The 19,237-nt window shown below is 37.8% G+C and overlaps 1 protein-coding gene across 1 annotated transcript in view; it reads left to right on the top strand.

The window, feature by feature from the left end:
• Positions 1-19,237, top strand: part of LOC311085978 (CUGBP Elav-like family member 5) — a 177,858-nt gene that overhangs the window by 2,037 nt on the left and 156,584 nt on the right. Inside the window, exon 2 of the mRNA XM_084118598.1 lies at positions 12,171-12,253. Coding sequence (XP_083974724.1) covers positions 12,171-12,253 — 83 coding nt within the window. The remainder of the gene's footprint in view (positions 1-12,170; positions 12,254-19,237) is intronic.

Genomic DNA, 19,237 nt, shown 5'->3' with positions numbered 1-19,237 from the left:
CAAAAGGGGGGCTTCCCAGGGATGCCATAGAAGAACCATTTTTGGTTTCCCAAAGAACCTTTCAGTGAAAGAACCATGTTTTTCTTGGTGTGAAGAACATTTTAATACTCTAAAGAACCTTTTTTCACTATAAAGAACCTTTAGTGGTTCCATATAGAACCATCAATGGCAATAAATAACATTTATTTTTAAGAGTGTAGGCCAGAAGATGAAGAATTCAATTGTTCAGAGATCTCTTTTATACTCAAAGCACCAATTTGCAAATAGTCAAATCTAGGGACAATAGTTGCCATACAGTAAGAACATAAAGCTATACAATAAATGTGGCAAGCATCTCGGATCATTTGATTGTGGATGAAATGTTTGAGTTCATATTGAGATCTCTGACATTTTTTTAGATCTCTTCTGAAATTCTAGAAGAGGCACATCTGAGATTCAGGATAAAAAAATGTCTCATTTTGCATTTAACCTCATTGTCTTGGAGAAACAAATGAAAAAGAAAAGAAATTAATTTTTTATTTTTCTTTCTTGTAAGGATCGATACTGAATATTATGGAAGCTAGTTTTTGTCTAAAATATAAAGGGTAATTGCGAGTTTTATCTCACAAATCTGACTTTTTTTCTCGCAATTGCGAGTTTACATCTTGTGAGTTGTGAGATTGTGAGTTATAAATGTATAATTGTTATAAAGTTATAAAGTCGGAATTGTGAGATATAAACTCGCAATTGTAAGTTTATATCCCACAATTCATAACTCGCAAATGCTAGTTTTTATCTCGCAATTGTGAGAAATGAACTCATAATTGTGAAATAAAAAGTTCCAATTAGCCTATCTTTTAAAGTTTTTTTTTATTTTTTTTTATGGTGGAAACAAGCTTCCATAGACTATATATTGTATTAAATGTAAAATATATATCCCTGTACTTTTTGTAACGCTTAGAATAGTGTTAGTAATAGTACTGAAAATATTCCTCGATTTCTCTGTAGTTTTACGCAGGTCATCTCACTTGACTGAAGCTCTAATTTGATTTGAGAGCAGTGCTATAGAGGGATGTAATACATGTCATATGCATTTTAAACAGACAGTTTTTTTGCCTAGGTTTCCTGTGATTATTTAATTTATTAGTGAAAGAAAACTTAGTCCTCTGATTCATTAAAAACGTAATATTAATTGAACTTGAAAACCCATTTAAAGCAACATACTCCTCTGTGAGTATCTGCGCCCCCCTCCCTTCTTCTGCTCGAAATATTCCCTCTTTCTGTCACGCTCAGAGGCACACACATGCTCACACACACACCGCACAAATGAATAATGGTTTATGCCCATAGGAGGGTGTGAGAGGGAGGATGAATCAGCGTAGGAGGCCTGACACACACACACACACACACACACACACACACACACACTCACTCTCTCTCTGTTGACTGCTGTCTCAGTGGGACGTTATTAGTACAGTGCTGTTAGATTTATCATTTACATTGACATAAAATTACTGCTATGAAATGTGGTTTATGAGTGTGCAAGACCTGCAACAATAGGCTGAGGGTGAAATCAACAGAAAACAGTGTTAGATACACATTTCAATTACTCTTTTTCACAACACCGTTGAAACATAGCCTAATCTAGCCTATACGGTGGTTCACTGGCCTTAACTGGTTCATGCTTGTTTACCAGGTATCCACCCTGAATAGCTATCCTGAAAACCAGCAAAACAGACCATACTAGTCAGCTTGCGTAGAAATCTAACGTCTTTAGGCTGGTTTAAAGTCGCAATGAAGCTGTGACATATTTTTTCTTTCGTGTTGTGGCATATGAGTTTAACAGATTATCAAAAAGAAAAAAAATTTAACAGGGACTTGATTTTATGCATCAGTATTGGATTTTGAGAATAGGGCGTTGCACTAAGAACTGGCAGATAAACGTGAGCTTGCTGGGTTTTTTAAAGTGCCCCATTATGCTTTCATGCAGTGTGTAAAGCCCTATTCGCACTGGATTAGTATTATCTGGGGACCTCGTGTGATATAGAAATTACCCCCCCCCCCATCTGAATTTCGTGTGGCGCATTCGCATGGGATAAGCGAAGCCTGTGATTTTACTCGAATTTACTGACTTATCTCCCGGATATGATGTCAATAGGCTATTGCTTGGAAATGTCTTGTCGTTATTATAGGTCTAGCTGTATGATATATCATGAACAGAAGAATGTTCCTCACTGCATGCTGTTATACATGTCATCCATCTCCATCTTTTGCTCTTCTTAAGGTTTTCAGCTTTCTTTTTCTGCAAATTGTATAGTTGTATCGTATCATGGTGTATAGCGATATGACCCAGCACCCAAAATACTATCAAAACACTCCAACACAGCCTCCATTCTTCACGAAAGATGGATAAAAAAGCGCACAGGAAACAAAAACCTTTAAGAAATTATAAACGACTCCACCAAATCACAGAGATGCCGATTTGCACGGGACTAATGTTATCACAGGACCTCGGTGTTCGGTGAAATATGGTAGGTCATTAGCGGGGCAATTTTTACTTTACAAATTACAGACATGGCCGATTCGCACAGGATTAAGATCACAGACAACCTCCGCAATTATTACAAATTACTAGAGGTCGCCAGATAATACTAATCCCGTGCGAATAGGGCTTTATATAGCTGTTTGTGAATGTTAAAGTTCTGCAAAGTTTTAAAGATAAAAGTGTACAACAAATAAAGTTATTGTCTCCTAAAAGAAAGAATTGATTCTTAACTGCTTAAACGAGTCGTTCGTAATTCCAGTCTCACTTCCTGCACGAATCTGCATAGTATAATTCCAGCCGATGATTTTCATTGGCTGCTTTGCCCCGCCCTCAAACACTGTGGTTGGAGCTGAAACTGGAAGAGTTTGGTTCGTGTTGTAGACATGTCATGTAGAAGTTGTTTTCTGCACTGCGAATACACTTTGCATGCACTTCTAAAGGATGAGGGCTCTGGCTCGAATTGATAGAGTAAAACCGACGCCATTATTGCTGTTCGTATCACTGTGTATCAATCGCTGAGCAAGCCTCTATAGAGCTGAAATCCAGGTAGTTTAGTTTCTGACACGTGCTGTAAGCAGTAGACCAATCACAACAGACTAGGCCATCTGACCAATCAGAGCAGGGTAAACCAGTCACAACAGACTGGGCCATCTGACCAATCAGAGCAGGGTAAACCAATCACAACAGACTGGGCCATCTGACTAATCAGAGCAGGGTAAACCAATCACAACAGACTGGGCCATCTGACCAATCAGAGCAGGGTAAACCAATCACAACAGACTAGGTCATCTGACCAATCAGAGCAGGGTAAACCAATCACAACAGACTGGGCCATCTGACCAATCAGAGCAGGGTAAACCAGTCACAACAGACTGGGCCATCTGACCAATCAGAGCAGGGTAAACCAATCACAACAGACTAGGTCATCTGACCAATCAGAGCAGGGTAAACCAATCACAACAGACCAGGTCATCTGACCAATCAGAGCAGGGTAAACCAATCACAACAGACTAGGCCATCTGACCAATCAGAGCAGGGTAAACCAATCACAACAGACTGGGCCATCTGACCAATCAGAGCAGGGTAAACCAATCACAACAGACTGGGCCACCTGACCAATCAGAGCAGGGTAAACCAGTCACAACAGACTGGGCCATCTGACCAATCAGAGCAGGTTAAACCAATCACAACAGACTGGGCCACCTGACCAATCAGAGCAGGGTAAACCAATCACAACAGACTAGGTCATCTGACCAATCAGAGCAGGGTAAATCAATCACAACAGACTGGGCCACCTGACCAATCAGAGCAGGGTAAACCAATCACAACAGACTGGGCCACCTGACCAATCAGAGCAGGGTAAACCAGTCACAACAGACTGGGCCATCTGACCAATCAGAGCACGGTAAACCAATCACAACAGACTAGGTCATCTGACCAATCAGAGCAGGGTAAATCAATCACAACAGACTGGGCCACCTGACCAATCAGAGCAGGGTAAACCAGTCACAACAGACTGGGCCATCTGACCAATCAGAGCAGGGTAAACCAATCACAACAGACTGGGCCACCTGACCAATCAGAGCAGGGTAAACCAGTCACAACAAACTGGGCCATCTGACCAATCAGAGCAGGGTAAACCAGTCACAACAGACTGGGCCATCTGACCAATCAGAGCAAAGTAGGCTCTCGGAAATGAGGGGTTTAGAGAGACCGAATCTTCGAAACAAATCATTTTCAGACTCTTTGAGTAAGGATGTGCAATGTATTTTATGAGAAAATTAAAGTGTTTTTTTGACCTTGCATGCATGTAAATCTATTGTTGGAGACTCTAAACAAAATTAGAAACCTTTAAAATAATAGGGGTAATAGGGGCACTGTAACTGGACTAAATGATAGGAGAAATCCTGCATATGTCACCAGAGAGAAGTCTGTCGTTTCACCTGAAGGTACAGTTCTCAAACATAAAACAAAATGTTCACAGTGACTCACAATGACGGCATGATGCAATTGCTGTTACAAATAGTGTGCGTTTCACTATCCATGATGCTTTAAATTGTTGTAGCCTGTAGGCATGATTATTCTGCCATTTAAGATATCAAATTTAAAGGCAGCATCACATGCACTCTTCACAGCAATGTATTATGCCATGACAATCAATCCAAGATGGCAGACGGTAAAACTAGTCCAGTGTATTTATAAAGAGACTGTTTTCCTCAACGTTTGTTTGTTCTATGTATTTTTACCCTTATTGGAATACCATTTTGTTTGCTCAGCCGCATGATAACAGTGAACTCAATTGAAATCAACTAGTTTTCAGAAGAGAGTGGATATGTATTTGTGTGGGTGCGTCGGTTATAGACAAACCGCCTCAGGGGTAAGCATTAATCATCACTAGCGGCATGTTTACAGGATTCCTTTGACCTGTGCTCACATGTACACGTTTAATCAGGCTTGTCAATAAATGCCTGGATTGTGCCGTCCGAGTAGGTGCGCAAAAGCTTGTTATTCAAACTAACATCCACACTCAATGCAAGGTGAAACATTGAGGTAATTACTGTTTAGCATGATGTCAGATTGTGAAATTTGTTATAGGGAATATTGTTTTTGTTGAGAAGGAAATTAAGGGTAATGGTAACCGTCAGGCTATACTAGCCAAGATTATCTCTATCTGCATGTCTTTAATAATTTCATAATGCATTTAATAGCTTCATTTCATCTTCAAAACCTGAAGTACATTGTTAAAAACAAAGTTTATTCAGTGGCTGATAGGTTCAATATCGAACCTCTTCTTATCAAGAACCATTTTTAGCTCTTGAGTTGCTATATGGTTAACAAGTTCTTGATCTTTACATTACAGGTCCTTTAGATCTTCAAAGGTTTTGGGGCTCTTTAAAGCACCAGTAGAGGGTTTTCTAAAGATAAAAGGTTGTTTGTAGGACGTAAAAAGGGATAGACAGTCAAAATCTTTATGCTTTATTTTTAAGAGTAATCGTTTATCTGTTATTATGGTAACCTTACATGTTGAGCTCCTTCAGGCTGAGGTTAAGGTCTTTAGTGCATGTGAATATTGTAGTCAATGTAATGTGCTTTCTCATGATTTTCACAGATAGTGTCATGTTAGGGCGATTTGACCAATTACTATATTAATTTACATTGAATATTTAATGTGTATAGAATGATGATCGCTATAATAGGATGATTGTGCATTTGACATTGTCATAAAGTTGCATCTAGATATGCACACAGTTTCTCTTTTATCTTGTTTTGATGACACAATGACACATCATGCAAATTGTCCGGCAATAATTGGCTGTGCTTCAAAGTCAAAGTCAAAATAGTTTGAACTTTAAGTGTTCAAACTATTTTAGCAATAGACCTATCAGATAGTTTTCAGATAACAGAAGTTATAAATCTTTCAGCAACCAATGTTAATTGAAAAAGCATGATGTATGCACAGTATGTTTGTTAAAAAGGCCCTCAAGGCAGAAATCGACTGATGTCACAATTACATTTTTGGACAGACAAGCTACTGTAAAGATAAAGCAATATAATGTAATGGCTATTTAATGTAAGGGTAATGGAGGGTTATAAAGTCAACCGTAATTGCATTTCATTGCCTTTCCAACATGTGTAGATAAAAAAATTGTGTACTTGAGGAAAAACTGTAGGTGTTTTATGATCTCTGTGTGGACAGTCCATTATGCTTCAGATAAGTAATGAGATGCAGTCGTGCTAATGTGTTGAATGATATACCGTAAATATTAAACTTCAGCATGTTGTGCATTCTTCAAATCATGTGTCTTGCTGAGGTGTGCTTTTACTTTACTAAGCAATTAGATATATGATTTACGATGGGCTGTTGATAAAACATATATGTTTTGCATGGACACAAACCACTAACAATCTGGATTTAGGCTAAAATTTCTGCCACATTGTTTAAAAATACTCAACTAAATTTATTCCAGCCCTAAAGCTGTTTTACGCCCAAGTCGTTCGGATGTAATGAAGTACAGCTGAGTTAAAACACATGAATAATTGCCAATAGAGTAGTTTAATTCAGAAATAACCTCTGTGGCTATATTTAATGCTGTCCAAAAACTCTGGCATCCAGTGCTTTGTGTTTGCTGGGCCTAGATTTATTTGAGGGGAGAAAATGAAATTACTACAACGGAGAGATTTTAATATAATTGATAGACTATAATCCAGTGCGGCCTGCTTTTGGAGCGTTTGGGGGCAAACAGAGGAGATAAAGTTGTTTTTATGGGGCTACAAAAACCTTTCTCTTACTCTCTATCTCCCTATCATTTTCTTTCCTTCTCTCTCTCTTTCCACACTCCCTTCCCACCAGCCTGTGATGAAATGTTATCAAAAGGGGATTTTAATGGAAAATGATAAGGAGATAACTATCATTTTCTGCTCCCAGAACGTATTGATCCGAGCTTGATACAACACAGATACCACATGCACAGAATAACACTGCCTGAATCCAATTTTCTTTCTCTATCTTAAATTAGCCAGCGTGTAATTCTCTGGAGTATAAAGCCAAACGCTGTGTTCTTTGTGTAAGCGCCGTCCTCAATGTACCGAATCACAGCTTGGTTTGCTTGTTTTACATCACCATTAACACTTTACATTAACATTAACATTAAATGCCATTTGCTATCTATTTTACCTTAATAACACGACATTTCTGACTGAAACAGGATAGTCATGCTTGTAGGATGGTTTCTTTACAGGTGGTTCAAAAGGAGCCTTTGAAAACATTAAACAATGTGGCAGAAACTTTGGTTATGTCATCCATTTCATGTTATAGGGCAAATTATTGCATTATTAAAGGGATATTTCACCGCTGGAAGGATGAATTTGTATTTATATTGGGTCATTTATGTAGTAGAAATGTGAAATTATTTTAGAAGTTGGTGCCTTCTCGACTGAGAAAAGCCAGAAATGAAAGATGTGGATGAAAGACAACAACTCCCAGAATGCACTTGCTTCGCTGCCCTACGAGGACACTCCCAAGCCACGCCTACCGGTTACAGAGGGCAGTATCGGAAGAAATGATACAGCTAGGCTACTAGTCGACTGGAAACTGAAAAGATGGCGTTTTATCGTGAGATCCCCCTATGGGCGGGTTGAAGACATGCGGGACGAGCTCCTCCTACTGGCTGGAGTCTCTCGCCTCTGGACAAAAGAGCCTCTGATGAGCTAAATGAAGATTTTTGCGTCATCTGAGGTTTTTGTCCAGACACACAATACAGAAATCTCTCGTTTCAGGGGGACATGAGGGAGGGAAGCACGGTCATTCGAAAATACTACCGGGTTTCTACTGATACAAAGCTTAATACTAATCGGTGAAGAATCCCTTTAAGTTTTCTTTGGAATAACATTGCAGTGAAGTGTTCACAATAAGCATAATGAAAGTTTTGTCATTGGCAAAAGTTGTCAAGTGTGATTTAGATTTTTGTTAACATTATGGATAGTTTATAGATACTTCTAAAGCATTTATCAATCTTAGTTAATCTCAACATTTAGCAATGCATTATTTAAATCGAAAGTTGTATCTATTCTGTTAAATATTATTTAATGGACCTGAATATCATAAACTAACAGTTTTTTTTTTATTAATAAACTAACTAAGGGTGTCACGATTCTCCAAATCCTCGATTCGATTACATTTTCGATTCTAAAGTCACGGTTCGATTCGATTCTCGATTTGTTTGATTGTAAAGAAAACTGCATCACAATAAGTGTATTGTGATTGTCACTAACATTTTAGTAACTAAACTGAATTTTATTAGGTTTAGTGACAACATGTTACGATGTTTACATGGTACAATTTCTGGTAAGCTACACATTTTTATTATTTCAATTAAATCTCACCTAATGCTGTAAACATACAGAGAGCCCTATCAGCTGGTAGTAGGCTATTATTTAAGGTTAAAAATAATTAAATATAATGCGTTTTTTTTTTTTTATAATAACAACTTTATTTAATGATAGGCTATAAGTAAAAAATATAATATGTAATATAGAACACATATTTAGCGAAATACTCTCTATAGCTATTTTTTTCTTGCCAACTATGTGCTATAGCCTATATTATGGTCATTAAACGGCTTTCCTGAGGTAAATGTGACATAATTGTTCTCCAGCTATGTTATTGACCTCTTCACGCTGATGAAAAACACTGATTGATCGATATTATGTATGAGGAATATACATTTCGGAAAGTTGTAGTTGTAGTATCTTTCAACAGTGTTCGTGTTTTTTTTTACTATTAGTTAGTAGCCTATAGATGATCGGTTCACGTGCGCTAGGGATCTGTCACGTAACATTTACAAGCGCCAAAACGGTATTTATTGTTTGAATTTCGTAATAAAATTGACAGAATCTGAGAGCTGAGATTTTTTTTTATATCATAAAGTAACCTACTCTAGTCTGTCGGTCTCCGTGTCCTCTTTGCTTCGCGATTTTTCTGTGCGTGAGAGCGTGTGAAAAGTGTCAATTGCCTGTGTCTCACGGTGAATGCGTGAGAGTTGGCAGCTCTTCAACACATGTTTTTTTTTTTTTTTTTTTTTTTGAGCTGACGTGACAGGGGGCGTGACAGCATCGACGATTCCATTTTTTGATTCGATAATCGAGATTGAGCATTAATTTCGATCGATTTCGATTTGACACCCTTAACATTAACAAAGATGAATACATACTGCAACAAAGTGTTAATTAGTTAATGCATTAACTAAAGTTAACTAATGGGATCTTATTGTAAAGTGTTACCGCTTTTGTATATGTTCCAGCACAACGTCTTGTTTCAACAGGTAATACTATCAGTGCAGGAATGTAAAGTATGCATTCGAAAACAATTTATGGGGTCTTTTAAAACTAGTTTTACAACCATCCTAATTTGTTCTGGCATGAGTGAGCTGCTAATGAGATTGTGTTGGTTTATATGATGTATGTTTGTTGTCTTCATGCTGTGCCAGTGTTCATGTATTAGCATGATATTCTTGTTGAATGGAGAACGGATACATGAGAGCTGTTACACTCTGTGTGTGTGTGTGTGTGTGTGTGTGTGTGTGTGTGTGTGATTAGTTCTACATGAGGTGGTCTGCGCTCTCTGGACTCATGGCTTCGCTCAGAGGGTTGGTTTGGGTCCATCTGAATGTGACTGGTTTAATTAAGGTTTACAGGTTACGCTAGACTACTGCTCCTAAAACGGCAATCATTACAAACCAAATCTACTGGAGCTGTGAAAATATCAGAACAATGGATGGGAACGGGAACAGACTGGGCCGCTCCAGATCACAAACTGCTTTATTATTCCTTTCCTTTCTCTGATCTTTGAGAGCCGACTCCAAGGGGCAGTGCAATAGTTTTAATTTAGAATATTATGAATTTATTCATGTCTTAATGTTCGGGAAAGGCTGAATGTGAATATGAAGAAGAGGCTGAATAGAAAGGAATGAGTCTCTTAACATCGTTTTAATTAATTTTGAGCTTTTTAACATTATTTTGTGCACTTTCTGATTAGCACAAAGCTATCTTGCTAGACAGAGTACAGAGTTTCAGGGTTTAATACTATTGAAAATCGCCCTTTAAAGTTGATTGATAGGCAAAATATGCATATATAGGGTCAATTCAGGTAATTTGGGACAAATCTACCATTCATTTCAGCTCAAATTACCTGTTTTCACCCTACTTTTCTCAACAGACTTACCATTCTGAGGTTGTTAAGCGAAGAATCCAAAATTCAGTGTTATTTTAGTATTATTCATATTGTCACGCTGGGTTGCAGGAAGAACAGGAGGATGAAGATCAGGTTCAAAACCACTTTAATAATACACATGAACAAATGATACAAAAGGCAGACGAGCAAACACAACACTAGCATTAACGTGACCAAGTAAACTAAAAGGGAACACACATAAACTTAAATAGATAACAAGGTGTAGACAGCTCAACCAAACAAACTAATCACTGTGACCATGGAAACTAATGAGTGGCGGGAAACAAAGACAAAGAAACACATGTGATGAATAAAAACAAACTAGTCCATGAAAGCAAACTAACTGAACATAATAGTATAATAACAACACATACTATTATTTTATTTATTACTATTTTAATGAGCTTTTTGTTGTTATATTTAGTTTAATTTTAATTTTATCTCAAGTTTATTATTTCTGTTATGTGATTTCATCAATTAAAGATGAGTTTTAAGGGATAAAATTATTGACTACAGGGGGACTTTAAATGGGACATATCATGAAAATCTGACTTTTCCCGTGTTTAAGTGCTATAATCGGGTCCCCTGTGCATCTGCCAACCCAGAAAACATGAAAAGTGAAACCCGGTAACTTTGTTTTGGTAAGCCTTTCTCTGCAAGCATGTCAAAAAATAAGCAGATCAGAATCATATTACCGCGCCTTTAATCTGCACATTTCCACCCACGGCGCCGCCGTTTGGTTTTAGCAAGCGACAACAGTGTAACCAGTTCTAATGCAATGGCATTAAAGTTTGAGCAAAGCATGAAAACTGTTCTGTCGTTGCTGCACAGACGAGCTCAGAACACTCCCAGACTCAGATGAAACAAAGGAGCAGTGGATTAATTTTATTTTCAACGGAAATCCCCCAGAAACAGATGAATCAATGTAACTCCACAACTACATAAATGTAGCCTATCCACTAATCATTCAGAAACGCCCATTTAAAGGGACACACAAAAACGGAGCGTTATTGCTCACTCCCAAAAAGGGGCAACTTTGACAAGCTATAATAAATGATCTGGGGGGTATTTTGAGCTGAGATTTCATAGACACATTCTGGGTACACCATAGATTTATATTAAATCTTGTGAAAAGGGGCATAAAATGTCACCTTTAAATGATTGCTTAATACTTTGAGGTGTAAAATGTGTAAAATGAATCAAAACAAATTAATTAATCAAAACCCCCAAAAGGTTCTATATGAAGTGCCTGACAGAACCCTTAGAGAGAGAGAGAGAGAGAGAGAGAGAGACACACACACGAACACAGAATGACAGATGTGACTGATGTCTGATCACAGCAATTGACAGTAATTGCTAGTGGATATTTTGGGAGCAGAGGCGCTGAGCTGAGGTTACAAGGTCAAAAACACTGTAACCCAGTTCGAAATCTAGTTTATACTTTAAACGTGGCATGCGTGTGTATTATTGGCCCTTATGACAAATTGCTTGTGATGACATTCATTTGTAAGTCGCTTTGGATAATAGCAGCTGCTAAATGAATAAATGTAATAGATTGTGAATTCTAAGTCAAACATCACGATTACTATTTCTTGTCTTTATTAGCGATCAGAATATAATTCCTTTTGACTTGAGCCACAGTAACCGCTTAGAACTCCATAGCAACATGTCAAGAATACACAAAACAGCTTGGCAACAGCATAGCAACGCCCTGGCAACCACCCAGAAAACCCTAGCCAGTTTTGCACAGGCAAACATCACTCATGTTTTCTTCAGAGCATGTAAAAATCTTGTTTACAACTGTTTTTTTTTTTTTTTTTTTTGTGCAGAGAGTCTTTGTGATAAATGGCAGCTTTGGTGCAAGAGTTTTGTGTCAGTGTGTGCAGTTCAGATCTGATTCTCGTCTCATTTTTACAGGCTGTGCGTTCCTCACGTACTGCGCTCGTGAATCAGCCATCAAAGCCCAGAATGCATTGCATGAACAGAAGACTCTACCAGGGGTAAGTCTCTTTTAATCTAATGTCTTTTTTTGTTGTTGTTGTTTCATCTATTTCAGGCAGAAATGGTCTAACCATTGAACGCAATTCAGAAACAACTCTAATATTTCTTCTGATATATATATTCCTTTATTTGCAACATGTAATCAATATTATATTTGTACTCCCAAATTAACAGGAATATAGACACTGGCAGAATGTTCAGGTTCTTTTGCATACAACAGAAGAGGTTGGTGACTGTCAATTTCTAAAAAGGAATAAACATTTCCATAAAATTGTGTCGTTTATGACTATATTTTTATCTAAAGGAGATTGAAATTGTTATATAAAAGCACTTTTATGGTATGTTTTGGTTGTTGTTGAGCTTGACAGCCTCTGGTCACCATCCACTTTCATTGTGCTGACAAAGAGCAACGTGAACATTTTGATAACAAGTAGATGATGGTAGACTTTTCATTTTTCGAATGCTGAAAGTGGTGGAAGTGTTTATTTGCCTCCTTAAATGTTCATCCCTGTAACGTTGGGTGCTCAAACACGTCCGTCAGAAGTTTGCGTGTGGCAGATGTCAGACATGTTTTATTTCATCATGCCTTTGGCTCTTTACTGTCAGTCTGCTCAGTTCAGAGGAAATCCTGTTTCATTATGTGTCTCTCCTGCTAATTTAATGTTGAGTGAGTGATAGCAGAGCAGAGAAGATATAGCCGATACACTGAGATTACCACGGTCTTTTTCACAGGAAACTTTGATCTCCATTTAACCTCATTGTTGTCTGCAGTTGAGTTGGAGATTTCTCTTTCCCGTGTGTGTGAATGGAGCTGTATATTTAGGTGACTTGGGATCCGTGGGGAATGTAGCGTGTGTTAATCAGAGGTGAGCTATAGAGTTTGTCTGGCTCTCGTGCGAGCACATGTACACATGTTCGGCTGTCACGATCAGACATGTGGCTGCACATTCGTTCGCTCCCGTGGGGTCTATCGCTGCCTTGGGCCAGCTGCCGGAAACCACAACGGTGGAGAAGAGCGCCGTAGATTTATGGAAAGGTTATGAACATTAACCTTGTTGGCTCGCCCACACAGATGCAGAAAAGCACAATATAAATACATGCACTTCCGGATTTATGCGCACATACACACACACAACTGAATCTCACGAAACCTGTTAAGAACAAGGTTGCATTTTACCCCCCCCCCCCAAAAAAAAAAAAAAATATATATATATATATATACATACATATATATATATATAGTGCCAAATTAGCTGATAAACAGTGGTGGTCGTTCAATCTATCAAGTCTGTTGACATAATCTTTTATATTTTCATATATAGATATTTTTAGTAAATTTTGAGTAAATGTGTAAATTGTGTGAAGGATTTTTTTTTTTTTATTAAATTTTCATATTTCAATTAAGTGATTTTGTGTAAAAATATATGTGCATCTCTCTAGATATCAGTATTGGTTAATGAAAAACACATTGATAGTCCATTAATTGTGCAATTTTACAGTTTTACTTTTGAATTATATAAAGATATATAAAGTATAAAGATTGTTTTCACATAAATCAGCACACACACACACATACATACACAAATATATATATATATATGAAGAGTTCAGATGCAAAAGCCTCTAAGTGCCATCGGAAATTTTCTTCTAGAATGATCATTTTTTATCAAGCTTGTATATTTAAGTTCAGTAATTTCACTTAAATGACAATTAATAGGTAATTTGCATTGCCATTTAAGTGAAATTACTGAACTTAAATATACAAGCTTGATAAAAATTATCATTCTAAAAGAAAATTTCAGATGGCACTTAGAGGCTTTTGCATCTGAACTCTTCATATATATATATATATATATATATATATACATATATATATATATATATATATATATATAATACTGTGTGTGTAAGTATATATACTTTTTCAGTTATAGGATGGACATGTTCTTGACAGGTTTTGTGAGATTTACTCATACTCTGATTTCCAAGCAAACAAGCTGGTCTTAATGGTACGTGTAGCACCGTGAATTAGGATGATACTGGTCATCATTTTCAGATTAAGATGTGTATCATGAACTCTGAATGTGTCTGGATGGAGCCCAATTATAGAACCGGGTGTCTGAAAAAGGAATGAGCTACTTTTACTTCGAGGCGTGTGTGTTTCTGTGTATGTGTTTGGAGTGGGGTCACTGTAAAAGAGAGCAGTGGAGCGTAATTTTAGGCTGGAGAGACTATTTCAGGAGCAGACGGGGTGTCAGTGGAATAACAGTCAGTCATGTGACACCTGAACTGGTTTAGAAACAAGAAACAGCAGTCACTCACTGGCTTGTGTGTGTGTGTGTGTGTGTGTGTGTGTGTGTGTGTGTGTGTGTGTGTGTGTGTGTGTGTGTGTGTGTGTGTGTGTGTGTGTGTGTGTGTGTGTGTCTGTGTGTGTGTGTCTGTGTGTGTGTGTGTGTGGCCGGTTGAGTTTCATTCTGTACTGGGATTGGGGTGAAGGGTTTTAGTGAATCTAGTTTGCAAGATTTAGTTTGGGCTTCATGATTCACGCTGAGCCAGACATTTGACAATTGGCACAATTTTGCATTAAGTCCTATTCAGATGCAACACAATAAAGTGGAAAGTAATATAAATTGCATATAAATTGGAATAAATACACTACCGTTCATAAGAGACTTTCAGAACTGCAGAGTATATTAATAATATAATAATAAAATATGTTCTCATTGACTGATTTGTTTTTATTATGAGATGTTTATGTATGGGTAAATATTATATAACTGATATAATATTCAAACTCTTTAAAGTTTTGCCATCATGAAGCTTAAACTTTGCCAAACCAACAGTTCATCCTCAGATGTGTTAAAGGGGTAGTTGATTATGATTTCACTTTTCTAACTTTAGTTAGTGTGTAATGTTGCTGTTTGAGCATAAACAACATCTGCAAAGTTACAACGCTCAAAGTTCAAAGCAAAGGGAGATATTTGCTTTTAAAGAAATCGCTTTTTAAGGACTACAACAAACGGCTGGTAGAGACTACACACATTCCTCCCGGGTTAGTGACATCACCAACCCTAGAATTTACAAAAACCCACCCCCTGAACATGGTTTATAGACTATCAAGACAGAATATGCTAATCAATGACTAGAAGATAACTACACATTGTTACATAAATTCATCAACTAACCATTCAGAAATGTCCTGTTGCATTCTACAAGTTGTCACTTCTTCTTGAGTCTCTCCATCATTGTCTGACTCTGGTTTGAACATAAATGGCTAAATGTCTGTGTGAGTGCAAGCTGTTGTAGCCCTCTGTGCTGGGAGCAGCAGCTCATTTGCATTTAAAGGAACAGACACAAAACGGTGCGTTTTTGCTCACCCTCAAAAATGTACACTTTCAACATGCTATATAAAAATATCTGTGGGGTATTTTGAGCCAAAACTTCACATATAAACTCTGGGGACATCAGAGATTTATTTTACATCTTGTGAAAAGGGCATTATACCACCCCTTTAAAAGGTTAGTTCACCCAAAAATGAAAATTCTGTCATTAATTATTCACCCTCATGTCAAACCTGTAAGACTTTCGTTCATCTTCAGAACACAAATTAAGATCTTTTTGATGAAATCTGAGAGCTTTTTTTTTAAAGCTTCAATTAAATCTGTTCATTATATAAGCGATCGAGTCTCCAGAAAATTTGAACTAAACCGCTCAATTCATAAGGATTCGTTTTTTTATCTTTTTGAAGCTTCAAAGTGTTAGTTGCGTAGCTTTCAATGGAGGGACAGAAAGCACTCAGATTTCATCAAAAAGATCTTCATTTGTGTTTCGGAGGTGAACGAAAGTCTTTCAGGTTTAGAAGGACATGGAGGTGAATAATTAATGACAGAATTTTCCTTTTTGGGTGAACTATCCCTTTAATAGCTTGGGAGCTTGTAAACATGACTTGTTTTATCCAGACAGTATGCTGACTCAATGAAATGGTACAGTTGCGGTATTTGTGTTTGCAATTCAAACCGGCAGGTTCAACTAAAACACACGGGACCAGTTAAGTTCTTAGATCTAGATGCAAAACAGATGAAATGAGGGGACGATCAATCACATAGACGTTCACTAATATTGATTAATGAATGTTGTATTGTTATCAAGAGTGTGCGCTAGTCAACCCTGTTGTACAATTCAACGATTTCCCATGAAGTCAGACGACTCAACTGAAATGTCTGCAGGAAATTTATGGTGTGTGCGTGCACCGTTTCCTTACTTTCCTTTTATTTAAGAGCTCTATCGGCTTGTCAGATTGTATTGTTGTACTATGAGGAATTATTGCGCTCTGGTTGGTTCAGCCACAAGAACTACAATATAATTCATAACTAGGGTATTTATCAGAGAGATGTCTGGGAAGCAGGAAGAGGAGAGAGACGGAGCGCAAAAGAATATAAATAGAGGGAGCTGGAAGATGAATAGAGTAATATGTGCAGGAATACGCCAGGGCACGGCGAGTTTACAGGAAAGGAAAGTAGATGGTATACACAAACAGGGTGATGAGGGTCATGTTGACACCCCCAGGCATATATGTGCACTTCTGCATGTGTGTATGGTGTATGTTGAACGGAAAGCCACAAAGGGCCCACAGAGTTCCCACATCTCCATTAAGAGTCTGTGAAATGCAGGCATCAGGGCACGAGAGGTCGGAGGAGGAGGATGAGAGAGAGAGAGACAGAGAAACAGTGAATCTTACACTTGTTTTGCATTCGTACAAGACATTATTGGACAGTTGGGACAGAAAGGCCATTATTTTTTCATATCAAATAAAAGAACGGAGTAAAATGAGATTGAGGCCATAGAAATGCATATGAATCCCTGCCGATGGCGCGTTGGGTGCTATACTGACGTTTGGCATGTCATTTTTTCCATCCTTCTCCATTTTTTTTTCTCTCCATTTGTTATAGGCAACATGAAACGCAGGGAAAAGTAATGTAATTTAGTAGCCTGGATGCCAGCCGAACTTAGCCCCGCCCACAACATTTGAGGTCGGGAAGTTCGGTCTGGACTTGATCCGTTGTGGAGCAACTATGCTCGAACCAGAGCTGTTCGGACCAATCAAATTGTCAGGGCGGGCTTTATACTATGATGGACAGATGATCAACAGTAACGTAATCATCCACGTCACCAAAGAGCGCTTGGGTTGAATTCGTTTACAACAAAGATGACTGCCCCTGGAGAATTGAGATGTGTAGATTCCGCCATCACGTCTGTTATAGAAGATATCGACAGCGCATTAATTTTAAAAGAGGAACAGAGAACCGCGATCAAGGCATTTGTCGATTGGAAAGATGAATGAAGAACATACGTCACTTACTCCATTGCTCTGATTGGTGGTAGGTCTATCCAATTGAGTGCAGAGGCGTTTTCTTTCCTGGTTTGGTTGAAACACGCCCATAATCACAGCCCAATGGAGCAGTATCAGACTCACATTCTGACTAGAATCTGAGTATGACGACGTCAGGGTAGTAATTTAGTACAATCCTTAAAAATTTAATTCACATTTATTTGACTAGCTCTTTTCACAATTCATATTCTTTCAAATCAGCTTTACAGAAAATGCATGTCTACATTACAGTTTAGAGTGATCTGTTATCAGATGTGACTGTGTCCAAGTAATGTCCACATGTCAGAAATATACAGTTCTAAGATAATACAAATCATGTAGTTAGCTAACGCCATGTATTCAGTTAGGCAGAAACGATGAACTCATTAAAGCAATTATTAAGTTGTGATCGTAATGATTATAATATATAGAAAATTGGGCGGTTGATTCAGAGTTGGCGTCGTCTCTTCACAGGTGTTGGGTCATCTGAAATCTTCGTAAGATACTGGAGCTGGCGTACTCTCTAGTTACCTCGGGATGGGAAAATAATTAGCGTAGCTGCTGCTCATAAAATTTCAGGCAGTAGATAGTCATGCACATTTGATCTGATAAAACTGGAGTGCAAGGCTATGAGATGCATTATGTGAATGCTTGGCTAAAGAGATGTGTCTTTAATCTAGATTTGATAGTGTCTCTGAGCCCAGAACATTATCAGGAAGGCTATTCCAGAGTTTAGGAGCTAAATGTGAAAACGCTCTCCCTCCTTTAGTGGACTTAGAATCTATCTAAACTATCTATCTATAGACTATCAGAAGCCCAGAGTTTTGTGACCTTAAAGACAGTGATGGATTACAGCGCAATATAAGTTTGGTTAGGAGCTAAACCATTTAGTAGCAATACTTTGTAATTAATACGGAACTTAATAGGTAACCAGTGTAGATATGATAAAATTGGGGTTATATGGTCATATTTTCTTGACCTGGTAAGAACTCTAACAGCTGTATTATTATTTCTTTTTTTACTAATTATAGCTTGTTTATTGAGGATGCAGGACAACCACCTAGTAATGCATTACAGTAATCTAGTCTAGAGGTAATTTCTAAGGTGGAAGAAGGATGTTTTTGTAACACATGAAATATGATTTTCAAAAGACAAGTTGCTGTCTAGTTGTAACAGTGGCTGTTTCAGTAAAGACAGGGCATTGGATCCAGGTGTAGTTTGACATTTATTATTAACAAAACAGTCAGAAAGTAAATCCAGGCAGAGCATAACAAGAAACCAGGCAAAGAACAAAATAATCCAAACACAGGAAAATCCAGAAACTGAACGACTCACACAAAACATCGAACAAAGGACAACACCAGACTAAGAACATTCTTCCTCTTCTTCTTCTTCATTGGGGTTTTACAGCAGCCGGCATCTAATAGCATTGCTACCATCTGGGACTAGCACCTTAGTGCACTATATCCTGCTATACAGTCCAGTGTCTATTAAAAATTTGAAAAAACAGCATTTTCCCCTCTCGCTTAATCCTACTTCTAAAATACTTTTCATAGATACTTCTTCTAAGCCAATTTCTCGCATTTCTCTGAGTAGATCTTATCTTTGGCGGTCA

Source organism: Abramis brama (assembly GCF_963993115.1).
Source record: "Abramis brama genome assembly, chromosome: 7".
Lineage (NCBI taxonomy): Eukaryota > Metazoa > Chordata > Actinopteri > Cypriniformes > Leuciscidae > Abramis > Abramis brama.
Note: the sequence above shows the minus strand (reverse complement) of the source record. Positions and strands in the feature narration are given on the sequence as shown.